This window comes from Neomonachus schauinslandi, chromosome 5 (assembly GCF_002201575.2).
Source record: "Neomonachus schauinslandi chromosome 5, ASM220157v2, whole genome shotgun sequence".
Classification (NCBI taxonomy): domain Eukaryota; kingdom Metazoa; phylum Chordata; class Mammalia; order Carnivora; family Phocidae; genus Neomonachus; species Neomonachus schauinslandi.
Window position 1 is genome coordinate 136,254,375 of NC_058407.1, and position 19,661 is coordinate 136,274,035.

General features: G+C 53.0%; 1 protein-coding gene across 1 annotated transcript in view; it reads left to right on the forward strand.

Moving 5' to 3' along the window:
- The window catches only part of ADARB2 (adenosine deaminase RNA specific B2 (inactive)), a 128,148-nt gene extending 112,224 nt beyond the window's left edge, over window positions 1-15,924 (forward strand). The window contains exons 10-11 of the mRNA XM_021690906.1: window positions 13,917-14,095; window positions 15,748-15,924. Of these exons, the coding sequence (XP_021546581.1) occupies window positions 13,917-14,095; window positions 15,748-15,924 (356 nt within the window). The remainder of the gene's footprint in view (window positions 1-13,916; window positions 14,096-15,747) is intronic.
- The last annotated feature ends 3,737 nt before the right edge of the window (window positions 15,925-19,661 follow it).

Sequence of the window (19,661 nt, forward strand, 5' to 3'; positions counted from 1 at the left end):
TTTAAAAGAGAGGAAGGTTACCGTGCATCCTGAATGTAGGAATGGGCAGCATTCTGAGGTGGACGCAGAACAGGACACAGCACACAACCGGGTCACACCATCACAGTGACTGAGGGAAACATCACGTGCGGGCCCAACAGGACGACGTACCCGTCCCGCTCCGCTCCGCGGGCGGCGCCTCTGATGAAGGGCAGCTGGGTCGGAAGCAGTAACACGGAGGGTGGACAGCGCAGGCCCACAGGCTGCCCCAAGTGCTTACAGGACTCGGGGTCCCCGTGCCCCCCTCGCACAAGGGATTCAGAAGGCACATCTCAGAGGCAACAAGGTAATCCAGCAAGCACTGAGCATCTATCCTACTTCCCACACTGCCTGTGTCCATAGCACCAGACCTCCGGAGCCTCAGTGTCCCCACAGCAAAATGGGGACGGCCAACTCCTAGGCTGCCCGGCACACAGCCAGTTGTAAGGATCAAGAGTCACATGGCCAGGAAGCGCTTTGGAATCCATCACGTTCTGTACACTGGGAAGTATCGAGTCCTGATCTCGGCATTTTGGAGGGGAATGCCTATGGTGACCACTGGTCTCCACATCACAGACCCTTTCCTGGTTCCTGAGAATGAGCCTCACCAGAGGCCTGGAGGAAACAGTGCGTGCAGAGGGGGATTCCCTTGCTTGGGCAGGACAGCATCCTGAAGGGACTGCCGGAGGCCGCCCCGCAACCCCAAGCAGGTGTCTTCAGGAAGCGGGAATAGCTTTCCTGGGAAGGAGCAGGGCTGGCTGGCTTCAGTCTTGGGCCATATCACCTGAGAGAGAAAGAGGAAAATAAAAGAGGTGTTCAGTGTTGTGACTCAGACTCGGGCCTAAGATTTATTCCCAGGATTCTCAAATTGTTCTAAATTATAAAATCAGGATGATAATAGTGCCCCATGGGGGTGGGAGTGAGAACAACTGAGCAAGTGTTGAAGAAGACACCTCCACATCCATTCCCTTTGTCTCTGAGACTCACCGACTCTCTGCTGCTCTGGGAACAACCTGCGGGCTGGGGGCTGGCTGACCACCCAGGTCCCCGCTTTATTACACCGCAGGCCTTCCTTTATATGTGAGAGCCTATGCCCAAGATCCTAGACCCCATGCTGAGAGCCACCTCTCTGCTGCCACAGGAGTATGAGTGGCCCTCAGGCAGCAGGTCCGAGATCAACTGTGTCAGCCCATGTCACCCGTCCTCACATCCCTGGGACCATGTTAGAGTCCAGGGGCATCGTGTGTCCAGTGAGGGGACTTAGAGTCAAAGTCAGCGCACCTCAGTGAGGCCATTGGAGACAAGGTCACAGATTCTGTCCAGAAATACCAAACAGCACCATCTTTTAGAATTTCACTTGTGCTACTGTCCCCAGGCCTGCTCGGTCATGGAAGGGGTTAGTCCTTCGCCACCATCCCAGGGGCTGAGAAAACAACATCAGCAAGGCAGGATTTCCTCACCACCATCCTTGCTCAAAAGGCTGCCTTTGGATGCAGCCCACCGCCTGGCCCAGCGTTGCAGGGTCCCCAGCCCCGAATCACAACCGACTCTGGACGATGGTGGGCCTGCAGGTGGTCGTGCTGGGGGGCGAGCACCCGAGGGGCCCGGTCTGCATGGCGCAGGGAGAACACAGCACCCGAGCCTCTTGCTGAGAGTGACTACATCAGCTACAGAAGGGAAGGTCCTTCTCAGCATCACGAAGATGGCGTCCCACCAACCAACAATCTCCATGTTACAGATGTGGGAACAGACTCCTCAAAACTATGGACGTGGGGCAAGGATTTAAACTCAGCTCGATGGGGGCGCCTGGGTGGCTCAGTTGGTTAGGCGACTGCCTTCAGCTCAGGTCATGATCCCAGGGTCCTGGGATCGAGTCCCGCATCGGGCTCCCTGCTCTGCGGGGAGCCTGCTTCTCCCTCTCCCACTCCCCCTGCTTGTGTTCCCTCTCTCGCTGTGTCTCTCTCTGTCAAATAAATAAATAAATAAAATCTTTAAAAAAAATAAATAAATAAACTCAGCTCGATGACACAGCTAAGCCCTTTCAACACCCCACACTGCATCCCATGACCTATAGCACCATTTAACAGATGTCCATATTTTTAATCCCATAAAGATTAATAATGCAAAACAAGACTAGCGGAAGAGGTGATAGAATCTAACTCATGATGAATGGTGTAGGAGAGGCAAACCGACCCAGCGGGGCCAGCCGGGGACACTCACTCCCGGCTCATCAAGGGTCACAGGAGAGGCGCAAATATTTGCCTCAAATTCAAAGCCTATAAAATTACATTTATTTTTTAAACAGTTGGTAATTTTAGGAATTCTGATAAAATATCACTTTGGCTCAATTTCAAGCTCTTTCTTTCATTTTTCCTTTTTTTCTCAAAATGGCAAAGAATACTTTTTTTTAAGATTTTATTTATTTATTTATTTGACACAGAGAGAGAGAGAGCACGAGCAGGGGGAGGGACAGAGGGAAAAGCAGACTCCCCACTGAGCAGGGAGCCCGATGAGGGACTCCATCCCAGGACCGAGATCATGACCTGGGTCGAAGGCAGACACTTCACCGACTGAGCCACCCAAGCATCCCAAGAACACTTACTTCTTATGGCTGAACAGCCAGCACAGCTCTGGAGCAGACCCAAAGTCCTAGAACTACTGGTTTGGTGCTAAATCCAATGTTCCCAACTCAGGTGCCCCACAAACCTCACTGAGGTTCTTCAGTCTCTACATTAAACTTACAAGAATTCTCATCTGTTCTCACCTTTCCCATGAGGGGGCTGGTTTTCATCCAGCCTTTGGGTGCCACACAGAATAGCCATCCATTCTTGCAAAGCTTTTTAAAAATTTTATGTTCAACTGGGAACATGTAAACAGATAAAAACAGGAATTTTGAATTATAAGTGTAAAAGCAGTAAATTTTTTAAAAAAAGCTCAATTAGAGAAATTCAGAACACCTGAAATCGTCGAGTGGCGTACCTGATGGCAATGCGCCTGAGACTCCCACGTGAACCCCCACCCCCGGGTGACACGCACCCCTACTTAAAACCAGGACAATTTAACTAGACATTTCAGTCCATACTGAAAATACAGCTTTTGTTATTGCAGAGATGCAAATAAGCCTAAACCGTGGTGTCTCACCTGCACACGCTTAGCTGCAAGAACTGCTCTGCTTTTGATGGATATTTAAAAACCAATCATGCAAATTTTGAAAGGAAATCATCAGGATTTTTTTGCAACAAAAGAGAGATGGAGAGATCTTGTATAAGGAGAGTAATGAAAAGCACACTCAAACAAGCCCATGAAATCTGCTTGAAGATTCCCTCAAGGTCAGTTTGCAAAATTGCCTGAGAAGATGAAGCCCACGTACTCGCAGAAAGTCCCACCGTTTAGCTGGGGCTCAATCAGCTCTGGGTTAATAAGAAGCAGCCGAGCTGAAAAAGATACCCTACTGACACGGTTGTAGGATGCATATTAATGTCCTCCAAAGATATCTTGAAGCATTCTGCACAGACCAGCCTACACCTCTGGGCAGAACGTGAGGACGGACACCCACACCATGGCTGCTGTACACCCCGAGCCCTTTGGCGCATCACATCACTGGATGAGAGCGGCTCCCCTAAAGGAACTTGCCTTCAGTCTTTCTCGGCATATTGAATACGACGAGAAAAAGGTGATGATGATAATAAAAATCTATGCTCTGAATACTCATCTTGTTAGAAAAACATTAAGTGAAGTAGAAAGTGACTTTGAGGCTACTCTGCTGGGCAGAGGGTCTGGTTTGTCTGCGCTTCCAACCTCAAGGTAAGTTTCATTTTTCTTCATCAGGAAAAAGAGAAATCTGGGTGGGATACACAAGTTCTTTGCTCCTACTAGCGGCGTATTTACTGGATCTGGTGTTCAGCGCTGAACAGTCTTAGTTCACACTGAACATAAAACTTTATAGCCCATGGCAAGGTCCTGGCAACGAACACGAAATCCGAGAGATGAACCCAGAGAATCGGATGTTAGAGCCCTGAGTTGGCTCAGACCCTGGTTTACGTTTGCATGATGGGAATCACAGGATCATGACAAGCAGAGCATCGGCTGTCTTCCTCCCCAGCGTGCATCTTCCTGAAGGAGTAAAATGGGTCACTGGTGGGTCAGAGCCTCTTCAGACTCCATGTTTCTCAAGCAGCTGAGTTCATCAAAATGTCCTGCCCAACACCACCTACTTCCTGCACTCTAGACTCCTCTCCTCAAGGAGTGGTAGTGGGTGGGATGGAGAAGGAGGTCTGTCGACATGCATACCCACATTTTTGTGAGTTCCAATCTCCAAAGTATTGTCACATTAAACTGTAGAATCTAATATGGAGAGCCAAGCCTCTTTAATTCAGGAGAAATTTCTGAAGTTAATGATCATTAATAGTATCTTGCAAAACAACCCAGTGGGGTAGTAGCAAACATTGTTTTTATGCAGATGGTAACTAATAGGCAAAATTATTTTTATATTAAAATAAGCCCTAGGGCGCCTGGGTGTCTCAGTCCATTAAGCGTCTGCCTTTGGCTCAGGTCATGATCTCAGGGTCCTGGGATCAAGTCCCACATCGGGCTCCTTGCTCAGGGGGTAGTCTGCTTCTCCCTCTCCTTCTGCCCCCACCCCCTGCTCATGTTCTCTCTCACTATCTCTCTCTCTCTCTCTCAAATAAATCTTTAAAAAAATAAAATAAGCACAGGTTTATTATGGAATAACCTATAAATTTTTCACAAATGTTTAGGATAAAACACATGAGCTTAAAAATATATCTGAGCAGCTCCTTTGTCTTAGAGTTCTTAGAAGTAGAAATTTATCTCTTGTGCCCTTGAAGGAATATTTGGTAGAAAAAAATTTATTATAAATCTTGCTGGAATAATCTAAAGGCAATCCTAATATCTGCATGAAGACCAAAATGCTAAATTCAACAAAGAAATATTTAATAAGACATTTCCATAGATTAGCACTGATTTCCCTCTGCAAATTAGATGGCTTATGATAAATTTAAAATTATAGAAAAACCTTGTTTTCATTTTCTGAGGAGTTCTTTCAAAAATACTTGTTGTATATTAAGTTACATTTAATTTCTACCACGATTTTTTTTTTTAAGTTTTTTTTTTTTTTTTAAGATTTTTTATTTTATTTATTTATTTGAGACAGAGAGAATGAGAGAGAGAGAACACATGAGAGGGGGGGAGGGTCAGAGGCAGAAGCAGGCTCCCTGCCGAGCAGGGAGCCCGATGCGGGACTCGATCCAGGGACTCCAGGATCATGACCTGAGCCGAAGGCAGTTGCTTAACCAACTGAGCCACCCAGGCGCCCTAATTTCTACCACGATTTTAAGAAACTGTTACACAAAAGTATTTGAACACCAACCTTAATTATATTGAAATTTTTACCATTTAGGGAAAATACTTCCGTTGTCAATACATTTCATTTATCCAAACACCAAGAAGTTGGTCAACATAATCCATACACTTATTTAATCATTCAGCAAATGTGTATTGATTGCTGACGATGTGCCCAGGACAGTTATGCACTGGGAATAGAGCAGTGAACCAAACGGCTGAAACCCCATAGCCCAGGGAGACGACACTGCAGTGGGGAAGGCAGATAGACAAAATGAAAACACTTTGTAGAAAAACAAAGCACAGAAGGGACCAAAGTGACCTTCAACCCTCAGTCAGAGGGTCAGACCCCACCGGTGGCATCAGAGTGAAGTCCTGCAGGAAGAGGGAATGATGTGAGGTGGGGGGGAATGCAGGGGAGGATCGGGAGGGGCAGAATTGGGGCAGAGTCTCCGGGGTTCAGTATAGAGGCAGGCTGCAGCTGCCGCACATGGATTAAATTAGGACTAAGTCTGAACCCCGAGTAAGCAGGAGGGTTCACAGAGCAGCCTGAAACTGTCTCCATTCCTAAATTCACACAGAGACGATCCTACTAAGAACTGGATCAAAAGAATGCTACAAAAAATCTGGAAATTCAGCACTGACACACAGCAAAGACCAAGCAGGCACAGGAGAAGACCATTTTAACAAAACCCAGCAGACACACAGTGGAGAAAACCCATGATGTCAGAAAGCACTGCTCCTGGACAGACTTTGGTATAACCATGCTCACAATGGAAAAAGAGATTTAAAAAAACAAGAGGGAAAATGCAGGGGGAGAGATAGAAGCCAAAAAAAAAAAAAAAAAGGAAAAGGAAAGAGCCAAATAGGAATTGCAGAGGAAAATAAAACAATTTGTGTGACAGGGGATAGGTTTAGTAGCAAATTAAACACAGCTGAGGATGGGGCGCCTGCGTGGCTCAGTCGTTGAGCATCTGCCTTCGGCTCAGGTCAGGATCCCGGGGTCCTGGGATCAAACCCCACATCAGGCTCCCTGTTTAGCTGGGAGCCTGTTTCTCCCTCTCCTTCTGCCTTCCCTCCACCCCGGATGTGCTCTCTCTCTCAAATAAATAAAATAATTTTAAAATTTATTTTAAAATAATAAAATAAACACAGCTGAGGAGAGAATTAGTAAATTGGAACACCCCCCTGAAGAAAGTATCCAGAATGCAGCACAGAAACAGAAAGAAGGTGTATTAGTTGGGGTTCTCCAGAGAACAGCAGCAATAGGGTATATTCATTTTCCCAATAGAAAGGAGATATAGTTGAAGCCACTGGCTCCCATGTGTGCAGGGGCTGGCCAGTCTAACGTCGGTGGGCAGGCCAGCAGGCTGGGAATTCCAGCAGGAGACGGTGCTGCAGCCGTGTCCACAGAGAGCATGCAGGCAGAACTCCATCGTCTTCAGGAGCTGGAGTCTCTGCTCCTGAGGCCATCAACTGATTGTATGAGGCCACTGCACATGCAGGGTCATCTTTCTCCTCCACGTGCACCGAAGGCAACGTCCATCACACCTGAATGCACCCTCACAGCGACGTCTGGCTCATGTTTGATGAACCAGCTGCGCACCACAGGCCAACCAGGCTGACACGTGAAAGTAACCATCCCAGGGGGAAAACACAAGGAGGTCAGAGACGGAGTGAGAAAGTCTGATATACCCAAGATATAACCTGCTCCAGGAGCAGGGAGAAGAAATGGAGCAGGCACAGTGTGTAAAGAGGTAATAAGTAGTAGCTCCCCAAGACAGGTGACAAGCATCAATACAGATCTAAGAAGCATCGTGTAGCCCAAGAAGAACCTTCTTAAATCCTCCTCCCAGAAGGAAAATAGCTACCACACAAAGCAGAACAAACAAAAAGACAAAAAGTCGTCAAAGCCGTCAGAACACAAAAGAGCAGCTCCAGAGGATCCAAATCAGACTCACCGCTGATTCTTGGAAGATAAGAAAACAATGAAACAGTATCTCTAAGATGCTGATAGAAAACTAATCTCTACCTAAAATCCCAGACCAAGTAAAAGTATCCTTTAAAAATGGGGGCAAGGGGTACTGGGGTGGCTCAGTCGGTTGAGCATCTGACTCTTGATTTTGGCTCAGGACATGATCTCAGGGTCATGGGATTGAGCCCCGTGTTGGGCTCTGCTCTAGGTGTACAGCCTGCTTGGGATTCTCTCTCCCGCTCCCTCTGCCCCTCCCCCACTTGTCATGTGCACACGTGTTTCCTCTCTCTCTCTCTCTCTAAAATAATAGATAAATCTTTTTTAAAAATAAATAAAAATTTAAAAATTCAAGTGAGGGCAAGACAATAGTCCAGACAGACAGAAACAGAGCTAATGCAAATCCAGCAGACTTGCACCAAAGGAGACATTAATTGTGTTATTTGGGCATAAGGAAAATAACCCCAAATGGATAAAGCACAATAAAGAGTGATGAAAATAATCCACATTTTTTCCAGTATAAAACTTGGCTTATTACTACAGTTTGGATACTACAGTAATGAAAAATGCATAATATGAGGAAAACATGACCACAGTCCCCTTGTCCCATGTCTTTCAAAGTAATGACAATTCTTACAGGGACCAAGAACCACGTCACTCTCAGATTATAAAATGAAATATTCAAATTTTTTCCTGCCACAGAGGAAATTTCGCCCCTTTCAGAGTTGTCCTGTGAGCCCATGCATTTTAAACTGTGAGGACCACACACCACAGTCATTTATTTTCACAGATAAGGCCACGTTCCTATTGACTCCAGGAAGGAAGCCCCTGAAAATCAGTGGGGAAAACTCATTACAGGAAGAGGCTCCAGCCTCCGGAGCAGGTGCTGCCAGAGCCTTCCCTTGCGTGGCACGCACACACTCAACACTGGCTTTCAGCCACGGCAGCCACCACCCCACCCGCCCGCCGGTCAGACCGGGGGAGGGGTCGTCCGTTTCACAGCCTTGATGCAGTGCTGCCCTGAGATACGGACTTGCCTCACGTCCTATAAAAATCATATTCCTGGATGTCCTATGTACACTTAACTTAGAGAAAGTGAATTAAACTTTAAATACCTTAGACCCACTAGCTATCTAAAGAAATGTTACTATGTCTCCCATATACTGCTTTTCAAAAAGAGGTGTGTGAGGGTTTTTTCAAAATAAGGCATCTTTTCATAGCTAGATAAGCCGTCACGGAAGTCACTTTCACAGACGGATAGTGAATCCGCTCCCGTTGCTTAGCCATGGTGGTCGTGCCAGTCGGGCGGTGTAGGACTCGCGGTGACGGGAGCCGTGCCAAGGCGGCCACAGTCTGGCACAGAAGCACCGCTGGCGGGAGCAGTCCTCACAGTCGTGGCAGCGGTGGCCGTGGCCGTGGTGGTAATTGCACCGCGGTGAAGGCAGTGACAGCAGGAGTCGGTAGGTGCATTAACTGATCCTGGCCACACTGCCGTTAAGTGACAGATGTGAAATCTGAGCGAGACCTAGGTCAGGTTCACTGTATTCACACTGTCGTGTGAATCACTAAGTCACTAAATCAAATGTCAGACAATCGTCATATGGAGACGCCTCTGTGTATTTGTCCTCGTGGCAGAGTACGTGTGTCAAAGGCTGGTGGAGACCTGCTTGGTCCCCCACATATCTACTCTGAGATACAAGACGTGTCTAGAATGTTCCATAGAGGATGAATGACCGCATGCGGTGTGGTTCGCAGACAGATGAGCTGCACAGATCTTACTGGTGATGGTTCTGATGGGGAAGGTGTTTGTGGAGATCAGGCTTCCTTCCAAGATGGTGGGATAATCACTACAGAAATCACTAAGGAAGAATGGCCGTGGACCTGGTCCTCACCTGGACGCACCACCTTTCAGGGACACCTTTTCTCTCATCCTGTCTTGGGCTTTCTCTGCTGAGGAAGTTTCCAAACCTAGATCCCCCCGACAGAGGCCGACCACATCATCCCCCAGATGCAGCCGCGCTAGGCTTCCCTCCCCAGCCGCAGGCCGAGAAGAGACGTCCACGTGGCTGTAGCCACAGGAACCCCCCTCTCCCGCCAACCGTGGTACCAGAGGGTCAGTGCACGGGGTTCAGAGACCAGCTCCAAAATTCAACATTAATGCCGGTGGAGGCTGACTAATGGCTGCCCCAAGACACCAAATCTTAATCCATGAAACCTGCAAATTACCATATTTGGAAAAAGGGTCCCTATTGATGTGATTAAGTTACGGATAGAAATGAAGAGGGTGTCCTGAACTATGTCCGTGCGTGGGTCCCACATACCACCACACATGTCCGTGGAAGAGAGAGGCTGATGGAGGGAAAGAGGCGGACACAGACAGACACAGAGCGGGGGGGGGGGGGGGGCCTGGAAACAGGCAGAGGCGGAAATGACACATCTCCGAGCCAGGGCCCCCTGGGGCCATGGAAGCTGAAGGGTCCTGGAGGGTGCACAGCCCTGCCAACACCTGGTGGCCTCCAGCAGGTCCATTTCCAGGATTTTCTGCAAGCCAGCGAACGTGCCAGCACTGGGTTGCCGCAGCCCCGGGAGACTACCACCGGGCTGCCATGTCACCGTACAACCCTGTGCGGGCGGGAACCACACTGAGAAATGCAGCCCTGTGCTTCCGTCACCACCCAGCGAAGGCAGACGTCCCCGGACCCACGCGGGCTGCTGATACTGTGATCGGTTCGTTTCTGGATGTCAAGGTGCAGGTTTGCCGACTCTTGGGCTCAGGTGCTCCGCGGTGAAAAACACGAAGAGTCCAATGTCCGTGCACACGAAGAGACCTTGAACACAGGTCATGGGTACACAGGGCTGAGTCTTCCGAGGGTTTATGTTTTAAGAGGGCTTCTTCCCTTCCTGCAGACTCAGGCTCCTGCTTTCAGTGTTCAGAACGTAAAGCTCTTCCTGAAGTCATGACGAGGACGGGGGCAGATCTGGATGTGTTCGCATCCTCTTGTGGATGGAGACTTCTGATTCGCCCCAGGAGGTTTGCAGAGAGAAGGTAACACTGTGTTTTCTGAGTGCCTGGATCTGTATAATATGCCTATGTGTTACCATCTCAAGGATGATGATGAAAGCCCGGGTAGCAGGTGATATCTAGGACTTAAGTACATTATGCACTTGAACTTGAACTTGAGGCTTGGTTTTTATCTTCAGTCATTGGACGTCTGCTTCCAGAAGAACGATCCCAGGAATTTGTGCCTCTCTTACTTTGACAACTTCCAGCCAATGGGAGGAAAAGTAAATGCAGGCCAGATGCTCCTTCCTGGGAGGAGGAGATCTGTCTCCCCATAACGCAGGACGTCTGGCAGCAACACTCAGAAGCTCGTTGTCCTGGGCCTGGAGGGGGAGGCTGCACGAGCTCCCCATCCGGCCACCAGGCCCTGAGTGGCTCCTGGGAAGCTGATTTCAAATTACAAAACCAGCACATAACGAATGAGATCACTCAGATACACGCAGGAGGCTCCTCAGAAACGAGTGTTTCCCTCGGGCCAAGATGAGTGAGTAAAGGACAGACAGACAGACCTGGAAGGAACCTAACGAAACGTTGTAACACGCCTCCTGAAGGGCACCCATGAGTGTGGTGCGGAACAGGGAGCGGGTGGGAGCGCCATCCTGACACGCGGGGCAACTAAACACAAGCAGCAGGAACAGCCCGTGCTGGCCACAGCCTCCCGTCCGCCCCAGGCCGCTCGTGCCTCCCTCCGAGGACAGATAGTGTGACCCGCCCGTGAGCATGGGAATCATGAACGAGCTCCCCTCGCCCGGTGCCTCCTGCCTGCACTCTGTCTGGCCTGTGGGTTTAGACCAACGGACGTTCTGTGAAATGACCATCTTTCCTTGCGCGCTGACTGATTTGCACGGTCGAGTCAGCGTTCCTGCGACGAACTCGACAGTCAGTCCCGACGGTGCCGCCCGCATGTACCACTGGCACAAAGATTTCGTAAACACGAAGGCGCGGCCTCTCTAGGGTAGATTCAGGGACAGAAGCAGAGAGACAGAGAGCAGGGAGGGAGGGAGGGGGAAAATTGTCGATCCTGCAGGTTGCTTTGGGAACTTTTCTCCCAAGCAAGACTTAGGGAGGGAACCCTGAAACCCGGAGCCCCAAGGACACACAATAATCAACTGCACATACATGAAACCAAATCTGCTTCACACAGAAGGGACTCTGACCCTGATGTGTGGGCTGCTTCCTCCACTCCCGGGACAGCAGGAGGTGAGCAGGCCGTCCACTCATAATGACACTGGGAAAGGTCCGTGCAATCTCAGTGGGGCGCTGTGATCCCCACGATGTGGGGGACTCCCCACAAACCAGCGCTGGCCCTCACCCCTTCCCCTGACAAAGGCAGGCCTCCAACGAGACACTGTCGCTACCAAGAGCACAGGAAGGAATAGAATGGCGGGTGGGACAGCAAACCAGGTGCAAAAGCAGGACTGGGGCTGCTTCCTGAGTCAACTCAGATCTCACCCCATGTTTTCCACTGGCCACAGAGGTGATGTGGAAGATCGTGGCTGGACCTACAATCTCATTTCACGACGCACATGGTCGTTGATAGGGCCATTACAATTGGAAATCGACAATTTTCATACTGTGATTTATGGAGTCGTGATTTATAGCCTGAGCCACTTCCCTCCCCACACACTTCTCTGCTTCAGCACACACACCAACCAGCTGGGACCCAAGCTGCAGGAAGGTGGGTCAGGGCTGGGCAGTCGGGGGGCTGTCCAGCAGCCAGTGCCTTTTCTCTCTGCCTGCGTCCGCGTGCAGAGCTGGAGGACCCACGCGTGGACGCCCTGCCAGGGCTGCAGCCGAGCCTCTCCAAGCAGGCATCTGTGTGCAAGCAGGGCACTTTCCACACCAGAGGACACACAGGGAGCCAGGTGTGACGTGGACATCCATGTGTCCTCGGAGGCTCTCCCCACGTGCAGAGGGGTGGAGAAGCAGGATTGTGCACTCTCCCTCCCTGGTCCGGAGGAAGAGGGGCAAGGGAGGGAGGGTCCGAGAGCGGAGGGCAGGGGGAGGGGGGCGGGGGGACCCGGCTGGCATGCCTCTCTTTGCAGCTGGTCACTCCTGACCTTGGCCACTGCCTCCCTCTGCCCAGCAGGGCCGCCTCATGGCCCAAGGGCCAGACCGTCCCCCTGCCCAGCTCTCCGTGTGGGCGGCTGCCGGAGGGACTTGCCTCAAGGAACGGGAACGCGCTGACCTGGCTGGAATTAGCCCAGGACGCCTGGCACTGCCCATCCGTGACCAGGAGACGGTCGCCGGGTGACTATGGTCGGGAGTCAGGCTGTTGCAGCATGCAGACTCGGACGGCGTGTGTGCAGACGGTGGGAAGCCCCTGGGTGGTGGGCACGCCGGTGGCCGCGGGAGGACCTGGATCTGTGGCTTTGCCGGTGGGAGCTGACGGGACGCTGCCCTCAGGAGGGCCTGGGGTGCTGGGCTGCCCCTGGACACAGGGCTCACTCCCTCACCTCTGCTGCAGGCCCCCCAGGGCCAGCCGCACCCTTCGTGACACCCCGGCGGAGCCACCAGTGAGGACCCTTGGCCCCCTCCCGGGTGCGTGGTGGTGTCTCCGTGGGGAGCGGCAAGCAGTGTGGGCCCGGAGGAGGGGTGCTCTGGTGGGGCTGGCTCTGGGAAGGGGTCGTGAGGAGGGGCAGTGGGGCTGGGAACGGAATATCCCACAACAAGGCCGTCACCGAGGCGAACCGCAGGGCTGGGGCCTCCTCTGCCCAGCCGGGCCGCGCCCACACTGCTGTGCACAGAGCCGCACCACGAAGTCCGCGGCTCCATGGCATGTCGGGGCCTTTCCTCCCGCCCACCGGCACCTCACATTCCTTCCCCAAGGTCACCTTCGAGGGCGGACGGAGCAGTGCTGCAGGATGGTGGGCGGAAAGCCAGCAAGGGCCCCCCAGCAGACTCGGGCCACGGGCGGGGCGGAGGCCAGGCAGAGGTCAGAGGCTGCTGCCCCGAGCAGGGACGCCGAGTGCCCCCTTCTCTCCAATGAGCTAGGAACTGGGGCTACTGGGGCTGTGTCGTCCCGATGGAAACCGCAAGCTGACACGGACAGACTGTGGAAGAAGGGCTGCACTGAAAATTCCGGGGGCCCCGTGCACGGGACCGGCCTTGGGGCAGTGCTCGGTATCCAGTGCAGTCCCAGGGACCCGCCGCCGTCATCCTGAAATCCTCCATAACTACTGAACACGGGGACGCGTGTTTTCATTTCAGAACAGGCCTCAAAACTTCGGAAGCCACTGCTGTTTCTGGGATCACATCACTTGATTCATTAGCCTATGCTCTTAGGTCTCTCTAGTTTGCGTTAGCTTTTTCAATCTCCTTAACCAAAACGATAGCCCTCAGGGCCTGTCTGGGACCATAACAACTTCCAAGGTAAAAGTCCCAAGTTCCGTGTGAAAATGGGCAGCAGGGCAAACCCAGGCCTGATCTCCCAGCAGCCAGCCGCGGGGGCCCTGCCTGGGCCGGACACCCTGACGCCTGGCTGTGCGCTTTCTCTCTTGACAGGAGTGAGCCTTGCCGAGGCACGCCAGCCGGGGAAGTCTCCACACTTCAGCGTGAACTGGGTGATGGGCAACGCGGACGTGGAGGTTATCGACGGCACCACCGGGAAGAGGAGCTGCGGGGGCTCGTCGCGGCTCTGCAAGCACGTGTTCTCGGCGCGGTGGGCGAGGCTTTATGGAAAGGTACAGCTCCACTCTGGGGGAGGCCGGCCCAGCTGCCCTCGGCTCCCAGCGGGCGGACACAGGGAGGGGCCCCCAGAAAGCCAACACTGGTCTGAGCAAGGGTGACACGCAACACAAAAACACTCCCGCTCTGTTTCCTTCCCCCCCCCCCCGGCGCCCTGCAGACTCGCAACGCGGCCGCTGCGTCCAGGGCCCCGGCCAGCAGCCATGGACTCTGAGCCGTGGCCCTAGAAGTCTTGCAGACAGGGCGCTAGCTCCTGCACGTAGGGAAAGTTCAGAGAAAGCTCCTGACGTGGGTGTTACTCCCAGTTGAGGTACAAGGAAAGCGAGCAGCTTCCCCGGAAAGACGGGGAGCGAATGCCAGGCGGGAGGTCAAAGCTCTTCTCCTGGCCCCAAAGCTGTGCATTTCTACTACAGTTCTGAGCTTCCTCCTCGATAAATAAAGATGGTTACTGCATTTCCAAATTTAAGCTGAGATATAGAATTCCACATGTTTCCAAAGCACAGAAGACTGTGGCAGAACCAACCAAACAAAAACAGAGGAATCAGGAAAACATAAACCCATAAAAGCAGCTGTGTGCTCGCTGCTCCCGTACGTCTTTATCAGCAACAACTCCAAACAGGAACGGGGCTGTTGGGGTCATGTGTCAACCAGAAGAACAGGACAGACACGCCGACCCTTAAGATCAACATTTCTTTCAACCCAGAGGACCCTGGACGTTGTGTGTGCTGCCCTTTGCGTGGGGCGACTTGTGCGGCTGCCACAAGCCGCCCACGGGACCTGGGTCTGTCCTGAGCACATGGCCTCGGCTGCCTCCCCGCCCACTCGGGCACCATCCACGCTTCCCTCATCTATACACTGCAGGGACCCGAGTCAGAGAACACCACCGATTCTGTCTTCCTAAACAAAAGGGCCCCTTGCACCTGCTCAGGGTGAGGCTGCCAGCACGTGGGCAGGGCCCACCAGGGGATTTGGGCCTCCCGCCCCTGCTCGCCGCAGGACCTCGCAGACCTGCCCTGGTCTCGGGGCCTTGCCGGGTACTGGCCCAGAAACCCAACAGAGGAGCTGGTCAGTTCACCAGGTTCCTGACTGGTGGCAGGAGAACTCCAACTCCCCCATCTCCCACCTGCCCGAGGCTGCTTTAGTGCCACAAACGTCCCCGCCACCCCCCAACCCCACCCAACCTCAGCCCCGGATCCTCCCCCAAAAGGAAAACTCCGCACAGTGTATTTGTTTAATAGCAGGCAAGTTACACGTGTTTTGTTTGCTGAGCACTCACACTCCTTGCCGAGCAGCCCTGGTACGTCTCAGGGTTGCTGGATGGGGTTCACCCCTTCACTGGGTAAGACTGACACATAACTAACACTGGACAGACTTAGGGCGGGTCACGTGACATCCTGACGCATGCACACTGTGAAGGGACTGCCACAAGCAAGCTAGTTAGCGCGCCCATCCGCCCAGTCACTGTGCACGATGAGAACACTTAATTAAGGAAGCTCCTTTGGGGCAAGTTTCACGCGTGTTACTCTTTGCCACGTCGCTTTTCCGTTTCACGGTAAGAGAGAAGGGAAGGCGGCCGGGAGCCGTGTTTTGCATGGGGGCCCCAGCATTTCTGTCTGTCTAGCTCACTTGTCTTGTTCCTGCCCCACAGCTGAGCACGCGGATCCCGAGCCACGGAGACACGCCGTCCATGTACTGTGAGGCCAAGCGGGGGGCGGGCACCTACCAGTCTGTCAAACAGCAGCTATTCAAGGCGTTCCAGAAGGCCGGGCTGGGCACCTGGGTGAGGAAGCCGCCCGAGCAAGACCAGTTTCTACTGACTCTCTGAGCCACTGGACTCCCGTGCTCCCAGAGCAGGGCGAGCACCCGGACTGGGCAGGGCATGCGTGCGCGTGCGTGGGGCGGCAGGCGGTGCTCACTGGCTCCCCGCACCCATTTCCCTTTGGTGTTCTGGAAGCACGCGCATGGTCAGTGTTCCGTGGGCAACTAGACTCAAAGTAGGAGCTGCTCCCACGTTGTCAGAACCCAGACGCCTCCCAGACCTGAAGGCACAGGCGCGGCTCAACGTCTCTCCCTGGTGTGTCCACGGGAAAGTTTCCGTTCAGGCTGAAGGGTCATCGGTGCGGCCTTGCCATGCGGTGCCTCGGGCGCCCCTCCCGCCTCCAGCGCCGCATCCGGTTCTCAGTAGCACGTATCGATACTTCAGGAAAAGCCACAACGAAAAGAAAAGCCATGGGCTCCTCCCCAAAGAAGCCAACAGGACGCTCTACCAACCCCATTATTCACTTAAGTTTTTATTCCACCTCCTTTCAAAGCGGATCTGAGATGCGCAATATTGAAGAACCCCCTGAACTAGGACCAGAGAAATGAAGACCCGTTGCGCAGCGCACCGGTGAGCTGAGACGTAGGACAAGGGGCTCCAGGACCGAGCGCTGCCGACCACTGCAAACTGCCGCACCCGTCCCAGGCCCAGCGCAGGCTCCGCGGCAGGTGCCCACGGCCACTGACCACGTCTGCATCCAAGGTTAGTGACCACCTGCACCTCCTCACCAGGTAACAAGGAAACAAGTCCCAGACCACGCCCTGTTTAGCTAAGTTTGCGTCAGAGAGCAAGCCCAAAGAACATCCACAAATCCACAACAACCTCTCCTTGGAGCTGAGGAGCTACCAGATCTCCACTGCTTTAGGTTCCCTGGTCTCCATCTTGCATGATTGAAACAAATCACTCACAGCAGCTGCTGAGACGCAAGAGGCCGGCTTCTGTCCCCTTCAGAGCCGGTGTCAGACACCCAGACCATTTGGGATCCAGCCCCTGGCACCCTCTCTAAGAGGACGGTGGGGCCGCACGGCCGAGCATGGGAGGGGCAGGCACCCTCTCACAAGCCTTCAGTCTGTCCTGGTACCTTGAACTGTGCACTCTGACCACCAAGAACTCATCTCTAACACCCATCATGCTACTGACGGGCCTCTAATTTCTCTTGCAAAAGATCCACATCTGAAACTCACTGGGCCACATGGCCACGCTTCGGAGAGCCCGCTCTGGGGTAAGGGCTTCCTGGTGAGACTTCCAGCCGCCAGCCGTGGGTGCACACCCTGACGAGAACACGGGACTACACACAGCCCAAGACGCGGGAGCATGACATCGTGCCGCACACATTCAAGGAGAGATTGCGGGTATGATAAGGAGGCAAAAATGAGCCAACATGAGTTTTAGATATTCGTTGTGGGATAAGAAGTAGAGGTGTTACTATGGAAACCAACTATTCTTGGGACTTCCTATAGGGTCAGATTTCTCCACAGACACAAGGTCGATTCCCACTGGAACTGCTCCCGTTCTGAGCCCCTGCTTCTGTCCCTGCACTCCAAACAATGCCCCTTCCAGAGCGAGGAGACAGCATTAGCAGCGGCCGCCCGAGGACAGAGGCAGATGGGCCCATCCACACAAAGCACCGCAGGACCACCCGGACAACCGGACCGCGGGGACTTGGACGGCACCACCTACCCGATATCGGACACTCCCGTGATGCCTCAGCTGCAGCTACTTGGTCACCGTTCATCTCGCCTGAGGCACTGGCCCTCCAGAAAAACCTAAACTCCACCAAAATATCTACTTCTGGAGAAAGCGTAGGGACTCGTCTGTTCGGTCAGCGGGGACATCCTGGAAGGAGAGGCGAAGGCTCGGCGCAGGAGCTTTGTCGCAAGAGGGCGTTTCCAAGGCAGCAGAAAGCGCATCTGAGAGGCTGAGCTTGGCGGGAGCTGCCTGTCCAGGAGCGGGGATGGAGAGGCACAAGGGACAGGGAAGGCAGCACGGCGGGGCCGGGTCACCAACAGGAGGCCAGGTCACAGGGCTCAGATGTGGCACCTGCCGTGGCTGGGGGGACAGGTGGTGCCGGCCCAGAGACGAGGTCACAGGGGAGCCTGAGGATCTACTCTGGGCTTCAAAGCCCAAAAGAGCACCCAACGCTGCTGGAGGCCAGGCCAACGCTGCTGGAGGCCAGGCCAACCCTGCATTTTCAGGGTGGTCTGAGACCTGGGAGGGGCCCACAGGAGAACTCATAGGAGAGCGCAGCTCGGCATGTGACCGTGGGGCCACCTCCTGGCGCCCGAAGGCAACAGAGGCAAGACCCATAGAGCCGAGGCAGGGGCCTGCTGGTGCCTGTCCGCACATGCGTCAGATGCGGTGGCTCTGAGTCCTTAGTCTTCCCATGTCCTGTGCCGTGTCTGCACGTCAACCCAGCCCCGCTACTCAAGTCCAGATCAGGTCGACTCCACCGGTACCTGCCTCAAAGCGCACACTGCCTTCCCTGAGGGGAGGTCAGCCGTGCACGGCCTCCCGCCTGGCTCTGGCCACAAGGTCAGCATCCGCAAGCCCTTCCACAGCACGCAGCCCGAGGGGGAAGGTCACCAGCCGTGGAGCTCCACCTGCCCGTGCCTAGCATGCGGTTCCACTGCAAGGGACTGGAGCCAGGGCTTCTTTGGTTTTGGTTTCTGCCCAGGAGAGGATTTGTAGGTCTCTAACTATTGTTCCTTTTTATACCTGTGGGTCTCTTCAAGTCTGTATATACCTTCACGTCACTACTGATTTTATGAGTCTTGCTGTTCCTTGGAAACGTCAAGTTGAGTTTCTCCCACATAATTTCTCATATAATTTCCTTTTCACAGGAAGCTGTTCTTATCAATAAAGTTAAATGGTTGTTTTGAGGGTTTTGGGTTTTTTTTGGTATAGCGTTTACCACGTCTGGAGAGCCATAAACAGTAAATACATGGTATATTGATGCCCAGAATAGAATAGTTACAGTATTTTGATGAAATGCTATTTTTAGATTATAAATTTCAAGATGTGTCTATAGTATCTTGTTTTAAAAAATTTAAAAAGACATTTGAAACTTAGACATTTTTAATTTAGGGAAACTTCTACAACCATTTTTTAAGCCATTCTAATGAAATCATCTAATTGGCCCAAAACACAATAAATATTCCTTCCTAATAAAGACCAAAGGGAAGTCAGGACTACCACCTCTGTTGACAGAAGTTTCCGCTAACACTCAGCAGCCTTTGCTGGCTCGTCCAGCACCTTCCCTGGTGGGGGTTGCGGAGCCGTAACCCCCGGGGTCAGGAAGGGCCACTGCCCGACACACTTGCAAAGGCTGTCCCAGCTTCAAGTTCTTGCGGAGCTCATGGACAGAGTGAAAGATTTAAAGCTCTGTGTTTCAGGAAAGGCGTACAATACCACCATCCGGGGGCACTTAGCGGGGACAAGCCGGAGGGTCTGGGGTCCCGCTGGGGTTCCGCGCCCTCCCAGGCACAGGGCCTCCTGTGTGGGAGTGGGGCCAGAGCTGGGGCGCGCTTGCCGCTGTCCACGGTCCTGCCCAAAGAGCTGTGTTGGCCACGCAGGGAGCTTGATGGCTCCTGTCAAACGTCTCCCACAGATTCTGAGTCAGATAAAGGGTTGGGGGGGATGAAGAAGCAGAGACAGATGCAAAACATGCAGGTTGTTGGAGAGGTGACCTGGAGCAGGGGGGCACCTCTCAGTTCTGGGAACCAGGAGATAGATACGCGACCCAT